General features: G+C 40.8%; 1 protein-coding gene across 2 annotated transcripts; it reads right to left on the bottom strand.

The window, feature by feature from the left end:
- Positions 1 to 159: 159 nt before the first annotated feature.
- Positions 160 to 20,923, bottom strand: SPTY2D1 (SPT2 chromatin protein domain containing 1). 2 transcript variants are annotated; one of them, XM_049618088.1, is made up of 6 exons: positions 20,764 to 20,923; positions 9,316 to 9,430; positions 6,994 to 8,553; positions 5,128 to 5,299; positions 2,980 to 3,057; positions 160 to 1,576 (listed from the first exon to the last, which is right to left on the bottom strand). In XM_049618088.1, the coding sequence occupies exons 3-6, from the start codon at positions 8,474 to 8,476 to the stop codon at positions 1,483 to 1,485; spliced, it is 1,827 nt and encodes a 608-aa protein (XP_049474045.1). In that variant the 5' UTR covers positions 8,477 to 8,553; positions 9,316 to 9,430; positions 20,764 to 20,923; the 3' UTR covers positions 160 to 1,482. The 2 variants fall into 2 exon arrangements, with proteins under 2 accessions (XP_049474045.1, XP_049474036.1); XM_049618079.1 differs by lacking the exon at positions 20,764 to 20,923 and adding an exon at positions 20,250 to 20,757.
- Between the last annotated feature and the right edge of the window lie 696 nt (positions 20,924 to 21,619).

Here is a 21,619-nt window from a genome sequence, read left to right as displayed (position 1 = left end):
TGGTTGTCCCATTAAGGGAGGTAACAACAGTAATGTATACCACCCAAACTTGGAGAATAAAGAAAGCTTTATGGATAAAAAGGAATACACCAAAACAACTTTTGGAACTGTTCTTCAAGCTTATGTCCCACTGTCCCCAGCCCTCCATATTTAGAATTAAGGACAAAAGCTCTCTAGCGTCATCATATCTCATTTTCTGTTGCTGACTTTTCTTGAGACTTGGCTTCTCTCCAGCCAGAACCTAGGTCAGCCTGATTGGAACTGCCTGGGTTTGAGGCTTAAGAGATCTCAAGTGTAAAAATAGGACTTGGAAAAAAGTGAGCATGAAGAAAGTTCCACAGCCTGGTAAAGCACCAGTAGCAGGGAACGTCCTTTTCTACCTGGGAAAAAAATCTCTTCACAGTGCATAGTTTGAAATAAAAGTGCAATATGGGCAAAAAGAGAAGGTGGTGCTCTCAATATACGTGAATTTAGTTTTTGGCTTTTGGCATTAATTGCTAAAGAATTTAAGATAAAATGCAGTCGTTAACATCAAGAGGTACAGGGGCACCTTTTTCCAAAATATCTTTCTAGAGAGGGAGGAGGGGAGTCTCACATGTCACTTCCTTATTTTTTAAACTATTACTCTTCCAAATCTAATGTTTGAATAAAATAAGCATTTTTCTTCAGTATAAAAATGACTTTTCTTAGATAAAAATCAATTAGCACAGTGACCTTGTCTATTTTACGCTAAAGCCAACGTAACAGTAAATTTGAAAGGAAAACCTGGAAACAGATTATTTTTAAACTAAATGGCATAACTTGCATTTTAACTGGAAAAAAAATTTTGTTAATTGCCTTACCACCTAAATTAGTGAATAAGAATGCTCGGCATCCAATCCATGAATAATGTAAAATACGATATAATTTATTCTACTTTTTACTTCAAAGTCACAGAGATGACATCCATACGATAATTATAGAGCCTACTCTACATTTTCAAGTTCTCAATCCAAACATATACATTAGGACAGGTCACTTTATTGCTGGCAACATTCATGGAAGGGCCAGGTTCCTCATTAAAAGACAAAGTTTGATTGGGAGCTGGGCAGTGCTCTACTCACACATCAGCAGAACATGAAGAGGCAATCCTTTTTTTTTTTTTCCCTTTTCAAAATAGCAAAGGAACAATGTAAGATTGGCTGACAGGTGAGCGGCCCCCGTTAGAGTGCATAGCTCATCAGGATCAAGGCGGGCACCTGTGAACAGTTAACTTCATAAGCACGCTCACTGGGCATTCTATCATCTGCATTAGATTTAACCCTGGAAAGTATTTGAAAATACTTTATGCTCCAATGACAGCCTGCAAATAACAGTATGCATTCCTTCTCCTTGAGTACCCAAGTAGAAATTAAAATCATAAAGGGGCTTCTTCATTCTGAAGGCAGGACCTCCTGGCAGCAGAGTGTCTCCAGAATTTCACAAAAATAATAAAAGCAGCAGCTAACGCTTCTTCAGCTTCTTAGCCTTTCGACGCTTCATTTCTTCTTCTTCACGTCTCATTTCCTCTAAGTCCTCCTGCATACCTAGTCTTAAACTGTCACAAAAAAAAAAAAAAAAGGAAAAAAAGTACGTGTCAATATACATGACATTACCACCCTCTTTAAAAATTAAGAATGAAATTTCAACTGGGAGCTCATATGGAATGTGCTGAGGCATTAAAAACGCCTCAAGGCTTTACCACTGAAAACAAACTAGCAGGAATATTTTTTTACTAGGAGCCTCGGCCACTGATTCAACTTCTAGTAGAAAAAAGACCTCACACTGTTAAAAACTGAGAACAAACTGAGGGTTGATGGGGGGTGGGAGGGAGGGGAGGGTGGGTGATGGGTATTGAGGAGGGCACCTTTTGGGATGAGCACTGGGTGTTGTATGGAAACCAATTTGACAATAAATTTCATATATTAAAAAAAAAAAAAAGAAAGAAAGAAAAAAGACCTCACATAAAACCTCAACATAAAATAAGTAATAAAGTAAATAAGTAAATAATAAAGTAAATAAAGTAAATAAGTAATAAAATATAAATTGTTTATCACAATGGCTTTTAGAAATAAAAGAAAATTTATTCAATAAATAACATTCTATTCTTATCCCTTCGCATCACTTTAGTTGGATATTTTATGTAGTTACATGAAGGGAAGGCAAGAGGGAAGAGGTTTAATATGCTGGGTTGAGACTGAAGGGAATTATCTTACCAAGTTAAGACTATAAACAAAGCAATCTCTTGTTACCCTACCCTAAGAACTTATCATGAATTTTATTATCAGGTAGCCAAACAGGAATTAGACAGAAAGAATTTCATATTCCTCATCAGGTCCCTATGGCCAGCAGTGGTACAGGTCAGCAAGACTGAGATGTGTTTGATGTAGAAAGGGAATTAAAGATGGGGAAAGAAAAACAAGGAACTTGTTACAATGGGATCAGAGGAGGCCTCCAGCACTGACTGTGTGCCTACATAGGTGAGGCACCGCACTAAGCAACTTGTATACTTAATGTGATACCTCAATGGGTAAAAAGAGTAAATTCTCATTTTACCCATGAGAAGACAGATTGAAAAAAAAAATTTTTTTAAGTTTGTTTATTTTTGAGACAGAGAGAGCAGGGGAGGGAGAGGCAGAGAAAGAGGAGAGAGAGAATCCCAGGCAGGCTCCACAATGCCAGCACAGAGCTTCACGCAGGCCTTGAACCCATGAACCGTGAGACTATGACCTGAGTCGAAATCAAGAGTCGGATATTTAACTGACTGAGACACCCAGGTGCCCCAAGAAGACAGATTTAGAAAGGCTAAGGAATTTGTCTAAAGTCCCACAGCAAGTAACCCGGATGGGAATTCAGAAGCGAGGGGCCCCAAACCTCTGCTCCCAATGGTGTAACTGAAGCAGCAAACAGAAAGGAACAATTAGGACATTTCTACACAAATGTGTTAAGTTTTGTGCTTACCTCTTTGCTTCTTCCTTCTGCTGCTCTTTCCAACTACTCTCCATGTAACGTAAGGCATAATCACTTTCATCTTTGTATCTGATAAGAGGAAATCAATGTTGTTAGGGAAAACACCCAAATTCCCAAATATTTAGGAACTGCATCCTCCTGTTTTAAAAATCAGTATCTTTATAACTAATAAAAAACAGTTAGGATTACTCTTCTTTCTTTGGCAAGGAGTGACAGAGGCAGAGGACGGGTAGCAGTGGGTTTCTGAAGTCAAGGCAAATTAAATGAGCCCTCACTACTCCCTGAAGGCAATTATTCCTGAATCTAATGTCAATGAAGGTACTCAATCCAACAATGCTTACTCACCTCACTCGCCTCTAGTTACAGAATAGTTTATATTAAAATCCTGAAAGCACACTATATATGGAAATCATTTTGTACATATTAATCTCATTTGAGCTTTGTGAGAAAGGACTTTAGAACACAGACTGAAGCGGGGCGCCTGGGTGGCTCAGTCGGTTAAGCGTCCGACTTCGGCTCAGGTCACGATCTCACGGTATGTGAGTTCGAGCCCCGCGTCGGGCTCTGTGCTGACTGCTCAGAGCCTGGAGCCTGTTTCCGATTCTGTGTCTCCCTCTCTCTCTGACCCTCCCCCGTTCATGCTCTGTCTCTCTCTGTCTCAAAAATAAATAAACGTTAAAAAAAAGAAAAAATTAAAAAAAAAAAAAAAAGAACACAGACTGAAGCAGGCAGATTAATGGTTTGACCAAGAACATAAAACTAGCCAATGACATTACTAATATTAGGTTTTTATTAAAAAAATTTTTTTTAAATGTTTATTTACTTTTGAGACAGACAGTGAGTGGGGGAAGGGCAAAGACAGAGGGAGACACAGAATCTGAAGGAGGCTCCAGGCTTTAAGCTGTCAGCACAGAGCCCGATGCGGAGCTTGAACTCACAGACTGGGAGATCATGACCTGAGCCAAAGTCAGACACTTAACCAACTGAGCCACCCAGGTGCCCCATTAATATTAGATTTTTAAATCTGATTTTTATTCCAATTCTTTTTACTACTCTTTTTACCAAATTTTTTTTTTTTTTTAAAACACTTTTTCTCAGGATTGCCTTCTAATTTCTCATATCCATGGCTTTAAAGGAGAGGGCAACTGTCAACCGATATGCACTATGTCCCTTCTGTTTTACATATAAAACATATGTCCCTTCTGTTTTATCTCATTTAATCCTTCCAGATGTCATTCTGAAAATAATTTACTCAAGTTTATCCAGCTAGGAAGTGGTAGAACTTCTATTCAAACCCTGATCTTTCATCTATACTAGTGTTCTCAAACTTTAATGTGCATTTGAATTACCTGGGAACCGTATAAAGCTGATTTAGATTTGGTAGCTCTGAAGTGGGGCCTGAGAGCCTGCATTTCTTTTTTTTTTTTAATTTTTTTTTTTTTCAACGTTTTTTTTTTTATTTATTTTTGGGACAGAGAGAGACAGAGCATGAACGGGGGAGGGACAGAGAGAGGGAGACACAGAATCGGAAACAGGCTCCAGGCTCCGAGCCATCAGCCCAGAGCCTGACGCGGGGCTCGAACTCACAGACCGCGAGATCGTGACCTGGCTGAAGTCGGACGCTTAACCGACTGCGCCACCCAGGCGCCCCAGAGAGCCTGCATTTCTTAACGCTGTTGTCAGGTGATGTCAGTGACGTTGGTCCCATACTGACTGCTGTCCAGGGACCACACTTTTGAGCAGTAAAGCTTTTTACATCAAAGAAAAGCAGATGTCAGATCAGACCAGCTTTCAACACAGGTCTGTGATGTCAGATCAGACTAGCTTTCAACATGGGTCTGTGGATGGCTTTTTGAGTTCAAAGCCAATCTAGTTCTATTCCAGTAAGCTGCTTCACTCTCATTAAATATACATCTTACAAGGGCAACAGTTTAAAAAGGTATATTTTGGCATGCAACCACACAAAAAATTCTGAGTTAACCGTTAGGTGGTGCCAAAAGAGTAAATCTTAAACAATCATACAATGGTTCCTAATGAAGAATTTTATTCAATGCCTCTGCTATTAATGTTTGCTTTTTCCCCATAGCACGAGTCATTCAAAATGAGTATATCATTTATCTAAACCATCTATAGCCTTACTTTTTTCGGTCATAGCCAAAGATTTCTCGAATGTGCTTGGATATTTCTTCCTGAGGTTCTCCTTCATCTTCGATAAAATCTTCCATTTCAGAGTCATATTCATCATCATCTTCCTCCTCTTCATATTCTCGTTGCCTTTTGTAACCACTAGGGAAGGGAAGCCTTTGAGGACCTAAGAATAGAAAAGTCATTATTTATAGGAGCATGAACACTGAAAATAGTCCCAACAAAGTTTTACATAAACTGAGATTTTAAGAATTCATTAAGACAATATCCTCAAAAACCAGAGCCAGCAAACTGACCCATAGCATGGACTCATTACGAAATCATCCCTGCTGCTTCATGTTGTCTACAAGGAGTAGAATTTCTGTTTATCCCAGGGCTTACCAGAAGCATCTGTCACATCTTGTAGCCTAACAGCTGCCTTCCTTCTGGATTTAAAAGACTGATAAAATTAAAAAGAAAATTACAAATAGCTTACAGGATCTCTAACTTTTAATTCTGCCATGAAAAAGACACCAAAAGTAACAACCTACCGTCTATTATCACAATTTCATTCCTTTTTTTTTTTTAGAAGTCCAACAAAGTATGAAAGATTCCCAGAATTATGGATAATTATTGAAATGAGTAAGTCTGACTTTAAAAGAAAATCACTACATTATCATTATTTTGTCATTTTGCCAAAAGACTGAATAAAACTTTGCAAAAGACAGGCAATGATCAATAGAACAGCATCTGGGAACAACTGCTTTCTAGTCCTTGATTACAGACACTCCTTTTATTGATCTACAGTTGTTTTTAATACGCATGGCTTGTCTCCTTAGCTCGGCTCAACTTCTGCACTGTTGACATTTTGGGCCAGATAATTCTTTGTGAGCAGACTCTCCTGTGTCCTATAGTATAATAGCAGCATCCCTGGCCTCTATCTACTAGATACCAGTAGCATCCCCTGGGCCCAGTGGTGTCAGTCAAAAATGTCTCCAGACACTGCCAAATGTTCACTGGGCATCAAAATCATCCTTGGTTGAGAACCAATGTTCTAGCTGAACTAAGAAGTTAAAGCATGGAATCTTACCTAAGTAAGTAGATTCATAAAGGACCAGTAGCTAGGGCTTTGATGTGCTGCCCACTACAAGGAGCAGAAACACAAGGGCAGTTCCTGGTACATTGTGGATACTTAAAAAGTATCTGATGTTTTTTTTTTTTTTTTTAATTTTTTTTTTTTTCAACGTTTTTTATTTTGGGGACAGAGAGAGACAGAGCATGAACGGGGGAGGGGCAGAGAGAGAGGGAGACACAGAATCGGAAACAGGCTCCAGGCTCCGAGCCATCAGCCCAGGGCCTGACGCGGGGCTCGAACTCACGGACCGCGAGATCGTGACCTGGCTGAAGTCAGATGCTTAACCGACTGCGCCACCCAGGCGCCCAAAAAGAAAAAAAAAAAAGTATCTGATGAATAAATAATGCACCAAAGACTTCAAGCTTACAAATATACTCCAACTTTTGAAGAAAGGTCTCTCTAGTTCTCATGAAAAGGTAAAGATGAATTAATTCATTGAACCATATAAGGCATATTCACTCATCCTGTCTCACAAATCACATAGCCAAGTTTCATGCACTTGGAGACGTTACAGGGGTGAACACAGAGGGTCCTAGATAACTCTCTTTCTAAAGCCTTTTCCAAGTTATGATCACTAAAGGGACTCTCAGGCATAAAGAGAGACAGAGCATCAGGATTCTATCAATACAGGAGTACATTAAAGGGCACATGGAAGGGTTCACAGGGTCTCGGTTTATGTAAAACAAAGTACTCTTTCCAATTTCCTAGTAACAAGTCAATATCCTTAGGGTGAAGGACAGTTTTACCTTGGGCAGATCTGCAGCCAGATAAGGAAGGCTTCATTCCATTCATCTGTCCATTGCTGGATCGGCTAATTATATTCTTGGAAGAAATGGTTTCTGAGACAACGGTACACTTGGGTTTTAGGGGGAGACCGGAGCTACTAACTGTTCGCCCAGGTCCCAAGCTGCTCACTGGTCTTCCAGGGCCTGAACTACTGACCGTCCGTCCGGCTGGAACTGAGCCACCGACTGGCCGCCCAGGGCCACCGACTGGCCGCCCAGGGCCATTGACTGGCCGCCCAGGGCCACTGACTGGCCGCCCAGGGGGGCCAGAGCCACTCACTGGTCGTCGGAGGTCATGCGGACTGCTCACAGGCCGCCCAGGGCCACCAGAGCTGCCCAAAGACTTCCTAGAATCACCTGAGCCAGTGGTGGGTCGTCCAGGTCCACTTGAGCTATTTGCAGGATGCCCAGGGCCACTTGTACCACTGAGTGTCCGTCCAGAGAGGTTTAAGTCACTGGCTGGCCTCTTGGTCCCACTGACTGATCGCTCAGGTCCTGAGCTGGGGCTGCCATTCTGGCGCCTGGGCATGGGGCCAGAACTAACTGTGGGCCGAGCAGTCCCTGTGCTGGGCCGCCCGGGAGCTGAGCTGGAGCTGCTGCCTGGCTGCCTGACGACACCTGGACTCTTGGCTTTATTGTGTGGGGTAACCACAGGCCCAGGCCTGGAATGGCTAGGATGGGGAGGAGATTTTTTGGCTTTGTGCTCAGTAGCAGATTTCTGAGGCCCTTTAGCAGAAGTCTTTGGGACACTTGGTGAATAGGTGCTGGAGTGGGGCTTTCCAGCCCCATTGAAAACAGGTCTGTCATGGCCCTCTCGAAGTAAGGGCTGGGAGCAATTGCCAGATCCTGCTTTGGTCCTCTCTCCTGGCATGGATTTGGATGAAGACACACTTAAGTGTTTTTCATTGGCTGTACTGGGTCTGGATTTCTTCTCAGCATGAGGGAGGGGTGTACCCCTGGAGGAAGGGTGCTTGCTAAGTTTTGTGCCCACACTTTCTTTCTGAGAAGGTGCCTTTTTGGCCAGAGGTAGTCTTGCATCTGTCTCAGCTCTCTTTTTCCTCTGTTTCCGTTCAAGAAATTCTCGCTCCCTAAGTTCTTCTGCAGTCATAGGCCGCTCTTCTGTTTTCTTCACTACCTTGATCTCCACTGGTTCATACTGCTTTTTCTCGGCCAGCCTGAGTAGATCGGTGAAGTTCATGAGTGGCGGGGCACTTTTAAGGGGGACCTTTGGTTTGCTTTCAACTTTGGGAGGTTCTTGCTCCTCCTCATACTCCTGCTCTGACTCTGCTTGATTGTACTCTAAGAATTCATCTTCTTCTTCCATCCCATACTCTTGTTCTGTTCCCTGGCTAGTGTGGCTTTCCATCACCTGCCTCTTCTTTGACTTTTCCTCAACGGGAATCCCGTTGTAACCATGGAAATTATCCTTTGTCCTCTTGGCCATAGCTCTTGCCTTCTTATCATGTTTTAGCTCAATTCGCTTTTTCACTAGTTCTTCTTTTCTCCTTTTCTCCTCTAAAGCTAAAATGGAGAAAACAAGAACAAAGTATTTCAAGGTCTGGAGGTCTCAAGTATGTTCATCCGAAATCAGTAGGTGGCCAAAACACAGGCAACATTCAAGTTACAGTTTGAAGACATCTAGGAATCAAAGGAGGAAGTCCTTTGAACAAGTATCAGTTGAGTCATCTTTACATAATGAGTGGGTTACATATGGGGTTTTCAATATGACAAAGCAAGCGAGAGACTGGGGTTTTAGCTTTAAATATAGAAAATAATTCATACCAAATAAAGATACCAAGTTAAGGAAACAGTAGGAACCACTTCACCGTCATTATTAACTGTGAATAAATGAATACTTAAATGTATTAAATCAGTTTCCTTGTCATTTGCATGAGGTAAAACTACTGTTTAAGTTTGCTGGTCTTCAAAAATTGTCCCTATTTTTAACCTTTAAGATAGCATTCTTGATAATTAAAAAAATTAAAATACAAAATATGTAGAAGCAGATTCAGAATGAAGGTCAAAGAATGGAGTTCTTATTGGGACCTAGTGTGGCCAATTGCAAGATATGGCCGCTATCCCCAAAAGCACTAAGAAGAAATAAAAGATAACATCCATACAAATGATCGGCATGAGAACACATGTAATATGCTCTAAATACAGCGGACTCAGACACACAAATCCCTTAGCCTATTATGTTACTACAAGCATCCGCTAGTTAAGTACAAGCTAGTTGTGAAGGTAGAAGACTTTAAAATTGACAATAAAGCTATAGATATGTACCTTTTTGCCTGAGCTCCTCTTCTTTTCGTCTGAGAAAAGCCTGAACAGCTGCAGATTGGACACCCTTGACTTTTGGGTCTTTTTTGGGAGGCCCCACTGCCAAACTATACCTTTTCTAAAAATAAAAAAAGTAAAAGTTAAAAGCAATTCAACTTTAAAAATGTATTTGCTATTAGGTGTAAGGCATTGTACCAAGCAATAGAGAGGTTTACATACTGACTGAAAAACGGATTCTGAATAAGAGATCATATAACTAACATGGAAGCTTAGCTATAAAATTTTGGTCTAAATAGGATTATGCATGACTGTTTTTAGGTACAGAATTTCTTTGTAACATCCTAAATAATGCACACGTGAAGAATTCAGAGAAATGCTATTTTTATGTTATTTTCCCAAATAGGTACTTGGACTGGGGGACTTTTAAAAAGAAATCATCACTTAGAATGGACTGTTTAAAAATTCTGAATAAAAAAAAAAAAATCAAACTTTAGAACTAAGCATTTCAAAGTGTAACTTTTCAAACAAACAGAAAAAACTACTCATAAAATGTTTTCTCTCCTGAATACCTTATTCCAGACTATTTTCTAGTAAGACTCACAACTACACAGGTTATTTTGCTTACAGTATAAAACACTGAGATTTTACTTTGACCATAGGCAAAGCTGGTGGCAAACCAAAGCTAAAAAGCATTTCAAGGAAATCTAAGCAGCAAGAAGTGCCCAATTCCCTGTACTTTTAACCACAGCTCTTATGTTCATTAAATATTAATTTGTTACATAAACTGTTTTAGAAAGGTTTCCATATCAACCAAAAAATACTAATATTATCCTGGCGCAGATGATATTTCTCTGGGTTTTGATTTTTATGTAACTACACTGGGAAATGACTAAAACCGTAGTAATGTTAATTTGAACTACAACAGGAAAAACATTTCCATTGTATAAGTATCTATCATAAGAGAAGTATGATAAACAGAATAACTCAGACCAGGATGATTCATCTCAAGGACTATTGCACATTAAATATATGGATAGAATATGTTTTCACTCTTATGTTGATCCTGAGAAACTTAACAGAAGGCCATGGGGGAGGGGAAGGAAAAAAAAACAAGGTTAGGGAGGGAGGGAGCCAAAACATAAGAGACTCCTAAAAACTGAGAACAAACTGAGGGTTGATGGGGGGTGGGAGGGAGGGGTGGGTGGGTGATGGGTATTGAGGGCACCTGTTGCGATGAGCACTGGGTGTTGTATGGAAACCAATTTGACAATAAATTTCATCTAAAAAAAAATTAAATAAATAAATAAATCTATGGATAGCAAATAAGTTTTTAAATGCTCTCCCTCTTTTGTTAGGCTGATGACATTCTTATCCACTACACCTGTTATTGTGCTAGTTAAAAAGGAAACACTAACCCCCCCTGAGCACAAATCCAGCTACTTAAAAACCAAAAAAAAAACAGACTCCCCAAATGTGCATGAAATTCTTGGGAGGAAAGCCAAAGGATCCATGCTTACTATGTGGCTAGCCAAATACAAGACATCCGAAACAGACTGGAAGTTCCAGCTAAGTTAGTTCACCAGTGAAGCAGGCCCTAATCCAGCATGAAAATCCTGCACGATAGCAGTGCTGTGACCTGACACATCCCTGACAGAAATCCCAAAAGAGAGCACCCAGATTCCTCTCCCAGTCAGCTTGGTTGAATCACCATAAAACCCAGTAATAAGTCCCTATCTTTGTAAATTTAGTTGTAGATGCTTTCCATTGTGGATTGGAGCCCAATATTTAAAGAAGAAAAGGAGAGGGAGGGCACACTGAGGAGAAAGAGAATACTGCTTTACCTAACTGCCTATATATAAATTGTCCTCATTTACAAGAACCTCAAACATAAGCTTTATCTACAAAAAGTTTATATTTTCTTAATGGAAGAGCCACCATGAATAGGACTCAAGTTGCATAAGATATACACAGACTCATAAGCAGAGACATATACTCACTTCACCCTATCCAGTTAGTGAGATTTGTAAGAGGAAAGATGGATTTTTTTTTTTTTTTGCCAAGACTTAAGATTTTCCTGTCCCCGCCAACAACCTAGTCCATATGTTCACCTGCCAAATCAAAGCTTACACAAAGCACCCCCCCCAACCCCGCCCAGCCTCAAATGCCAATATACATATTAGTGTTACCTTGAACAGCACTGGTTCATTATCTACATATTACAGCAACAAGCACTTCCTAATTTGACTTCAGGATAGACATATTTCTTCCTAACCTGAGACTTCAAGGGATAGGTAATGGGATATGACTAGCTGAAAAGCTACTCACGACTGCATACAGGCACTAACAGCGTCAATGGAGTACAGTTTACTAAGCTTCAGTCATTTGCGTAACACCTGCATGATTTTTGCCCTTTTAGTATACCATCTGCATTATTATTTACTAATTTTAAGAAAATATATAGACCTAACACTATGACTTACTATTATAGCTTTACTTCAAGCAATAATATCCATGAAATGATTGGCTTGAGGGCTAGTTACATTTCTGCAAATCATGTTAAAATATAACCATTAAACACACACACACACACACACACACACACACACACACACACACAGCATTTTGGAAAATGCCAAAAAGGAACATAAAAATACAGGAAAGGCAGAACACAAAGAAGAAACAAGGGAGTGGGGTGTTCAGGCTCTCAGATTTACTCAGAAAATAACTGCAAAGATTACTTTTAGCTTTTTCTTTTTTTCATATTAAATATAATTTTTTGTCAAACTGGTTTCCATACAACACCCAGTGCTCATCCCAACAGGTGCTCTCCTCAATGCCCATCACCCACTTTCCCCTCTCCCCCTCCCCCCATCAACCCTCAGCTTGTTCTCAGTATTTAAGACTCTCTTATGGTTTGCTTCCCTCCCTCTCTGTAACTTTTTTTTTCTCCCTTCCCCTCCCCTATGGTCTTCTGTTAAGTTTCTCAGGATCCACATATGAGTGAAAACATATGGTATCTGTCTTTCTCTGCCTGACTTATTTCACTTAGCATAATACTCTCCAGTCCCATCCACGTTGCTGCAAATGGCCAGATTTCATTCTTTCTCATTGCCAAGTAGTATTCCATTGTGTATATAAACCACAATTTCTTTATCCATTCATCAGTTGATGGACATTTAGGCTCTTTCCATAATTTGGCTGTTGTTGAAAGTGCTGCTATAAACGTTGGGGTACAAGTGGCCCTATGCATCGGCACTCCTGTATCCCTTGGGTAAATTCCTAGCGGGGCTATTGCTGGGTCATAGGGTAGTTCTATTTTTAATTCTTTGAGGAACCTCCACACTGTTTTCCAGAGCGGCTGCACCAGTTTGCATTCCCACCAACAGTGTAAGAGGGTTCCCGTTTCTCCACATCCTCTCCAGCATCTATAGTCCTGATTTGTTCACTTTAGCTTTTTTCAAAGCATCCACCTATTTTCAACCACTCACACTGCCAATTTTAAATTCAGCTTTTTTTGTTTTAGCACCTTTAATACTCAAGGGTATTTATCAAGCTGACTTTACTTTTACCCCAACAACTCTGCAGTACTTTTTGTTCTGTCCTATGATGTAGAAGGGATTCAATAAATCTATTAAAAGTCTCATTTCATGGGTCTGCTAGGAAACAAGAAGGGCAAGGTCCTAACTTGATGAGGCTTAATCTTATTCACTGACATGAGCTGAGTCATAATTAACAGTTTCTTACATCCGCTGTAGCTTGATGCACTCAAAAGCAGATACCAGGAAAATATTAATATATTCTCTTAGGTAAACTTTAGGTCAAAACCTAGAAATCTGGGGTTAGAAAAAAAAAGGGGGGGTCCTGTATCTCCATAGGAAATATTCTTCTTTCTTAACTGTTTTGAGATACAATTCACATACCATAAAATCCATCCTTTAAAAAAAATTTTTTTTTTTAATTTTAGAGAGAGTGAGTGTACAGGGGAGAGGGGCAGAGGTGGTGGGTGGGTGGGAGGGAGGAAGTGAGGGAGGGAGGGGGAGGGAGGGAGAGAGAGAGAGGGAAAATATCTTAAGCAGGCTCTTCGCTCTGTCAGTCTGGAGCCCAATGGAGCTCAATCCCATGGGATCATGACCTGAGCTGAAACCAAGAGTCAGATGCTCAACTCACCAAATCACCCAGGCACGTAAAATCCACACATTTAATGTGTACAATTCATTGGTTTTTAGTACATTCAGAGTTGTACAACCATCACTACTATTGGATTGCAGAACATTTACATTATCCCAAAAAGAAATACCCTTCAGCAGTCATTCCCCATTCCCTCTCTCTCTCCCCTCTGCCCCTGGCAACCTACTTTCTGTTGCTGTGGATTTGCCAATTCTGGACATTTCATATAAATGAAATCATGTACCCAGTGTACCATTATACAATAATATTTATCACAATATAAGGGAACATTTACAGGCCATAGACAAATGGCTATATATGAGTGATTATACAAAATATTAAGATTTTTCAATTTTGAAAACACTTGTTAATTTTCACTTGACTCTATTATTAAGTTTGAAAATAGACCCCTTCAAAGGCCTAGAAAATATCCTTGAGAGAATGCTGTCAGTTAGTTCCTTACATCACTGAACTGAGAAATTATAATTATTTCCCTGGCTTATGGAAAATTAAGAAACGATTAGTTTCTATGACCATTAAGTGTTTCAGTTTCAGCAAAGGTATCATTTTAACTCTTTTGGAGTAAAAATAGAATATACCTAGAACTTTAAAATGACAATTATGTAATACCTAAGTAAATTTAAATGGAGATAATGTAATTTTACTTTGATGTCAGTGTTGGCTTTTCCATTTTTTTTTTTTTTCTCAAACAAAAACTTTCAAAGAAACAAAATGAAATCCTACAATATGTGTGGCTGCCATGGTCAGTTTTACGTGCCAGCTCAGCTAGGCTATAGCACTCAGTTATTTAAATCAAACACTAATCTAGTGTGGCCGTGAAGGTATTTTGCAGGTGTGGTTAACATCTACAATCAGCTAACTTGAGGTAAAGCAGATTACCCTCCATAATGTGGATGGTACTCACCCAATCAGTTGAAGGCCTTAAGAGCAAAAACTGAGTTTTCTCAGAGAAGAAGGTATTGGCCCTACAAATTTCACACTTGCCAGCCCCCACAATGACATGAACCAATTTCCTAAAATAAATCCTCCTGGTTCTGCTTCTCTGGGGAGCCCTGACTGATACAGTGGCCATTTGTATCTTGGTAGTTTCCCTTAGTACAATGTTCTCAAGATCCATGTTGTAACATGGATCACTACTTCATTTCTTTCTATGGCTGAATATTTCGCTGTGCTGATTTACCACATGTTATCTATTCACCAGTTGATGGGTATTTGTTTTTACTTCTTGGCTATTATGAATAATGCTGCCATGAACACTTGTATACAAGTTTTTGTGTGTGTGAACATCATTTCTCTTGGGTACACGGCTATAGATCTTCTTAACCTTGAGCTAGCCAGACCTTTATAAAAGGGGTTGCAGTCACACTCTGTTCAGTTGAAAGATCTGAGATTTGTTGTAACAGAATATTGTAACAGATAATCCCCTACGCCCAAAGGGGTAGCCCCGTAGAGAACAATGCTTTTTTAAAAACATAAAAATAAAAAGCCTCAGGCCGGGATTACATTATATTCTATTTAATAAAGCAGAAGAACTATTTGGCACTTTCTCCTGCATCAGATGGTCACATTTAGCTCTAGCAGCAGCACATTGAGATGCACCCACCAATTCTGAATCTGATTCAAGGCACCAGGCTGCTTCATTGTTTGAGCTTCATGAAAAGCAGCTGGACAAGAGTTTCTTTTATCCTAAGTGTATCCATTTTATTATACTGCAAGCCAACTCAGTCATTCTGCTGGACCCCAATGAATGATCCACAGCAGTGAAGCTTATGCCATTTAAATACAGTACCAGAGATTTTGCCAAGATTTGTAATTCTGAAGCCAACAGACCTAGAAAACATTAACTCACTTTAAGACATATGTGTTCCTTGCATTGGAATTATACTGTCATGGTCAGATTAGGAAAATGAGGAGTTTTCTGTTCTGGAAATATGTGTTAACCAAATATGTTACGTTGGGATCAATAGTCAATCCCTTCTTGAAAGTTGTTTTTTACTCAGGAGAGAACAACATATTGTTGTAATTGTAGAAAATATAAATTTCCTGATGGCTTTATACATATTAGAGACTTATTAGAGTTAGGAATATTCAAAGAATATATCTTTGAGTTTAATAATACTACACAATTTCACAAAACATCATAGGGAATAAATGCAGGCCTGGAAAATGAATGGTTTGCATTAGGCTTGCTTAGCTGGGTGGTTAAGAGAATGAAAATAAAACAGTCAAAAAGCACGCTATTCAGGATTGCTATAGGGTCAAATGTAAATTTACTATTATTGTGTTTATAAAAATATACCTGATTATAAAATGTAGTATCAGATAGGTACCTCAGAGTCCCTAGCCCAACCTCTATGTTAGAAGTGGCCCAAAAAGCACAAGTGTGTATTAACTGGTTGTCACTCACAATTTGTAACAGAGTGTGAATTAGAATCTAAGTCTCCTGACTCAGGTTCGAGAGTATTCCCACTACATGTCTCACTTCTACGTTAATCCCAACACTTTCATCCAGCTCTAACCTCAATTTTTATGTTTACTTTGAGAGAGCGAGCGAGTAGGGGGATGGGGGGGGGAGGGGGTGCAGAGAGAATCCCAGGCAGGCTCTGCACTGTCAGCCCAGAGACAGACACAGGGCCGAACGCATGAACTGTGAGATCATGGCCTGAACCGAAACCAAGAGTCAAACGCTTAACTGACTGAGCCACCCAGGTGCCCCTCTAACCTCAATCTTAAACACCCTTCCCAAATTTCCATCTGCCTCTTGGATGGTGCCATGACCTCCAATAGGTCCACCACTTAACTTTCTATCTTATCCACCCTCACCCTCAGACTATTTCTGTCAACCATACTGGCACTCTCCCACCACAGGCTGTAAGTCTCTCTCTACCCACCAATTTCCAAATGCTGTTGGTTTGCCCTTTAAATTTCTCTCCCATCAGACTTTACTGTACATTGACAAGTGCCATAAAAGCCAACAGTTATTGCCTAAGGCTATATTATATTGGGCTGGAGTTGAGGGTAGGAAGCTGGATGGGTTCAGGCTTTATTAAATGAACAACCGTCCTCATATCCAATACACTCTTCACTTAGCACAGGGTCATGATTAAGAGCAAGAACTCCGGAGCCAGTTAGCCTGTATAAAAGTCTCTGCTCTACCGTTACTAGCCCTGTCACTTTTTGGCTGAATGACTTCAGACAAGTTTCCTCATCTCTCTAGGCCTCAGTTTCCTTATCCATGAAACAACCTTCCCTATATGGTCATCACAGTGATTGAATTAATCAATGTACATAAAGTGGTTAGAACAGTGCCTGGCACCAAGTAAGCATTATAAACGGCAGTTGTTGTTGTTATCATTATCATTCAGAAAGAGATTCTCTTAGGTAGTGACGGGAAGAAAAATAACAATCTCTGTGGTGGTAGAGTTTCTAAAAGACCCTCTCCTTCCAACACTGGTTAAATAGTACTACCCCCCCCCCCCAGGCTAGCAATTCAGAGCTACTTCAGGCCCTGGCAAACTCCTCTTCAGATCCAAGCATGGGAGCAATCCAGTTATAGCCAATAAATCAAAAGTTGCAAAGTGATTGCAGAAACGTTTTTGTTGCCCCATACTGTTCTTTCAAAGGAAATATAACTACTGTAGCACACAGTAGGCTTCTCTTGAATGCAGAGCTTGACACCTATTATTTTATATCTAGACTACTTCAAGAGCTTCCATTATTGTCATTTTATATCCAGGCTACTTTAAGAACTTACATTATCTACCTGGCCCTCAGGACATCTGAACTTGCCACCCCAGTTAGAGTCCCTGAGCTCCTTTTCCAGTACCAACATTCTCCTCATGTGTTTAGTACCACATAAATGCTTCGTCTTTACTTTTTGATTTGACGATCACGCCAGAGCAACAGTATCTTCTCCGGGATGATTTTCACAGTATGACTGTGAGAAAGCCACATAAGTCATCAATTAGTTACTTACAACCTACAAGAACCAATATTCTAAGCTCTACCATTCTATCAAATCAAGATACTTGGTTTTCGCTAGAGGAACCAGGGAGAAAAATTTTAAGTACAAGTGTGAGGTTGCCAAAAATATCTTTTCTCCTTTAAATATAAACAGAGCTTGCGACGATAACTGGTTACATCACCTTGATCAGCTGTTTTTTAAATTCAGTTTTCCACTGGGAAATGATAGCATGCCTAATATTGCTAGGCATGATGCAATCCTTCCTTTGTTTTAATAAAACATTATAAAAATAACTATTTCTCCTGAAAAGAAACAACAGAAAAGAGTTTCCATTACAGAAATGTTCATTGCTTCTCAAACCAGACACAATAGATACCTCTTAAAACTGAAGCCCTGGAGGGGCACCTGGGGTCAGCTGGTTAAGGGTCAACTCCTGATGTTGGGTCAGGTCACGATCTCACAGTTTTGAGATGAGCCCCCCGTCGGGCTCTGCACTGCGAGTGCAGAGCCTGCTTGGGATTCTCTCTCTCTCTCTCTCTCTCTCTCTCTCTCTCTCTCTGTTTTCTCTCTCTCTCAAAAATAAATAAACTTAAAAAACAAAAATTCAAAGTGGCTGTCCAGGTGTTTTATATTTTAGCCTTCCTTGGAGTTAATCAATGCTAGTCACCATAGCTCCTTTCTGTAGCAAAGTCTGACATAGGAACAATGAAGACTGAAATCTCAACATCAGCTCTGATAAGATGGAAATGGAAGGTGGGGAAGAAGATGGCTAAAAGGAAAATATGAACCAAGCACCAGAGTGGGATGCAAAGCCTCTGTGGTTCTCAGACCATCATTCAGTCAATACAGCTTATGTCAAACATGGGGTGCATGTGTATGACTGAATTGTTTGTTTCTTGACTTGGATGATGGTTTACAAGGATACCTGCTTTGCCACAGTTTATTACACTGTACAATATATATTTCACAATTGATGGTGTGCTCTCAGAGGCTTTATTTACTTTGAGCTGATAAAGCAAAGTAACAGAATAATTAGATAAACCCAGTGAAAGCAAGATCATGGATTAAATTTAACTGTCTTGCTCTGTTTCTCAATAGTTTCTTTTGTGACACATTCATCTGATGTAAAAAGAAAAGGATTATAATGCTAACTAAATCAAACTTCTAGGCTTTCTAGCTTTTTGTGGGGGTTGAGGGTGGGGAGGGGAAAGTATGCTTTCATAAAATATATGCCTATATTCATTTATTAAATTTTAAATGATCTCACCAATTCACCTTTTTTTCTGCTTCCAATCTTTGTTATTTAATAGATTTGTTGATAATGTACATATTCTAAAACATACACAGATTTTGAAATTTTCTGCTCTAGTAATATCTGGTTTTTAGAATAACTTGGTTCTGATTCTCCCTCAGAATATTACTGGGTATCAAAGCTAGTATTACCTATTTTTGACCTCCACTGAAATTCAGGAAGATCTAGAATAAAATATGGACCTAATTATGCAAAGATGAATGGTTATGGGATCCAATATTGACCTCCCTATGAAATTTACATAATTTGCAGAAAATAAATTTGGTTGTTCAAGGTTTCAGTGGTTTAAGCCGGTAAGTTCAACATACAGATCTTCAGGCTCATGGCTTAGGGGGAATGATTATTCAGCGTACTTGGGATGAAAGATGAATATATGGGAATTTAATAAATATTAAACTGACAGATATCAGTTTCATTTACCAATTATTTTACTATCTTCAAATCAATATTTTCAAAGGGTAAAAGAATGGGCCAGACTCAGAAGACAAGAAAAGTGTAGAAGTGGGAAAAACAAAACACAACACTGCAAATACACAAAAATCTAAGAAATGCAGAACGCATAGTGAGAGCTCAATAAATTCCAGTTGAACTGACTTTGACAGAGAACTGTTCGAGGTCTATACCTCACTGCTCAAACCGCAAGTATCACAATGCAATTTGTCGGTTTACAGCTGTGCTGTGGGTACTATCTGAGGATCCAGAAATGATTAGTTTATGCAAAACAGCTACACCCCGCAGACTAGGCACTCTCCACCACTTCAGCGTGTAGATTTTAAAAGTCTTACATCGCTCTGCGAATACGGGCGAATTCGCAAAATTACTGAGCAAATGGGACATAGATTTCAAACAAAGGCAAACCTGGAAGGCCACAAGTAAACGGAAGTTGAATAACCTACCCATTCTGTTGGCCAAGGATTTCGTGGAATCTGCTCAACTTCTCTTCCCAATACATAAGGTATTATTAAATCTTTGGGAGGTTTTAATTTAGTCATCTCATCAGAGAACTTGTTCGAGAAATCACACAATGTTTGACCCCATCTTAGGCGGGAACTCACCCAAAAGGCTATCAGACCACATCCCGAAAACCCCTGAAACTCCCCAACGTACACGCTTTCTTTCCATCCTTTGGGCTGAAGTTTATGCCAAAGCCAGAAATTACTAGCGCTGGATTCCACCATGTACCAGGCACGGTTTCACTCACCAGCCTTCACACAACTCTAAAACACCCGCACTGCAAAGTCCACGTTGCAGGGGTGACTAAGCCGGAGAAACCTACTCGCCGGAAGGCTGCCACTTCGCACCTCAAGCCCCTTTTCACCCATTCCCCAAGAATGCACGCCCAAGAAAAGCAAGCAAGGCGTCCAGGTCTTCCCTCTCCCGGAGTCGATAGGCGGATGCCTGGAAGTTCCACGGGCCAGAAATTCCAAACTTGAAGATTAGGGTCTCCTACACTGGTGCCCGGCTGGTACTTACCGGCACGTTGTTGACACCTTGTCCTTTGGAAGCTATCAGGAGAATTTCCCTGAAATCCATGTTGACAGAGGCGGAGACACTGGGCCAGGCTCTCGGAAAGAAGTGAAAGTACGCCTTACCGAGGCGCCCAGCTACAGCCAAGTGAACTGCCTGGCCCACCCCTCTCCCACCCCTCCTCAGCACGACCACTTCCGGCGCCTTCCAATGCCGTCTGCCCGCCCCCCTTCCTCTTGCGGCCTATATTCTTTTAGGTCCGCCGCTCAGCTCTCGAGTCCCTGGCGTAACTTCCGCCTTTAGGCTCCAGACACGTAGAAACGTGGTACGTGGCTGCTGGCGTCGGCTCGAAGGGGCGGGACTAGGCCCTTCACGGACCAAGGAGACGCGGCCTAGTAAAGTGAGGGGTGTGGCCAAGGGAAAGATCCACTTCCCTGGAGGCCGGGGCTCGCGACCTGACCATCTTGGTGTTTCTTGTGACCTCTGAGTAGGGAAGGCGAGGGGGTGGGGGGTTACCTACCAGGCCTGGGTTCGCTGGGTGTCACGGGTGGGCTCTCAGGTCCGAAACGGCAGGGCCCCAGCAGCTGAACCGACGGATCTCGGGCAGGGGGTTTCAGTTACCGGTTTCTAGGCGCTCGCGAAATTGCGCAGGCGCACGTGGCACCGACTAGTCCTCTCGTGTACACATTACTCCTCGCATCCTGGCACATGGTGTGTGCTCACCTGCGCAGATGCATGCGTGTCGTTCGTGTATAGAGACACAGGCTTGGTGCTTTTGCCCCATCTAGATAATAAGCTCCATGTAGTGGATAAATGAAGGAACTCTTTACATACAGTCCCAGTCTGAACATACTAGTGCACTAACGAAACATACATGGCCCATATTCATATTAATTTGGAGTCCAGTCGTGGGTTCCTTTTAAGAGTATCTGGGGCCTGTAAAGTCTCATTCAGTAAAATAACGCTAATTAGACCTGGGGTGGGAACAGGCCACGACTGGCTGCCAGCTAACAGGGCAGATATTTTCAGTGTGATGGAAAGCCCGTTCCAAAACTGGATTGTGGTGATGATTGTAAGTTTACTGAAAGTCACTGTACACTCAGAACAGGTGAATTTTCCAATTATATATCAATACAGATGTTTAAAAATATTAGGCAAAGCTGGTCTTATTCTTTACAACTGAAGTTTTAATGCTGAGTTGTGGCCCTGACTACGTTTTTCCGTTTAAGGCTGCCCAAACAACAGACCAAGATGAAGTCTTCCTCTGATGACAGACCTGGAATTTTCAATTCCCGTATTCCCTCTGGGGAGCCCAGCATAGCATACAGCTCACCTATGCTATGCATTCCTTTCAAATACATGCCCACCTACTTTAA

The sequence above is a fragment of the Panthera uncia genome, chromosome D1, assembly GCF_023721935.1.
Source record: "Panthera uncia isolate 11264 chromosome D1, Puncia_PCG_1.0, whole genome shotgun sequence".
In the NCBI taxonomy this organism is placed as follows: domain Eukaryota; kingdom Metazoa; phylum Chordata; class Mammalia; order Carnivora; family Felidae; genus Panthera; species Panthera uncia.
The sequence above is the reverse complement of the archived record's forward strand: the minus strand, read 5'-3'. Positions and strand labels throughout refer to the sequence as shown.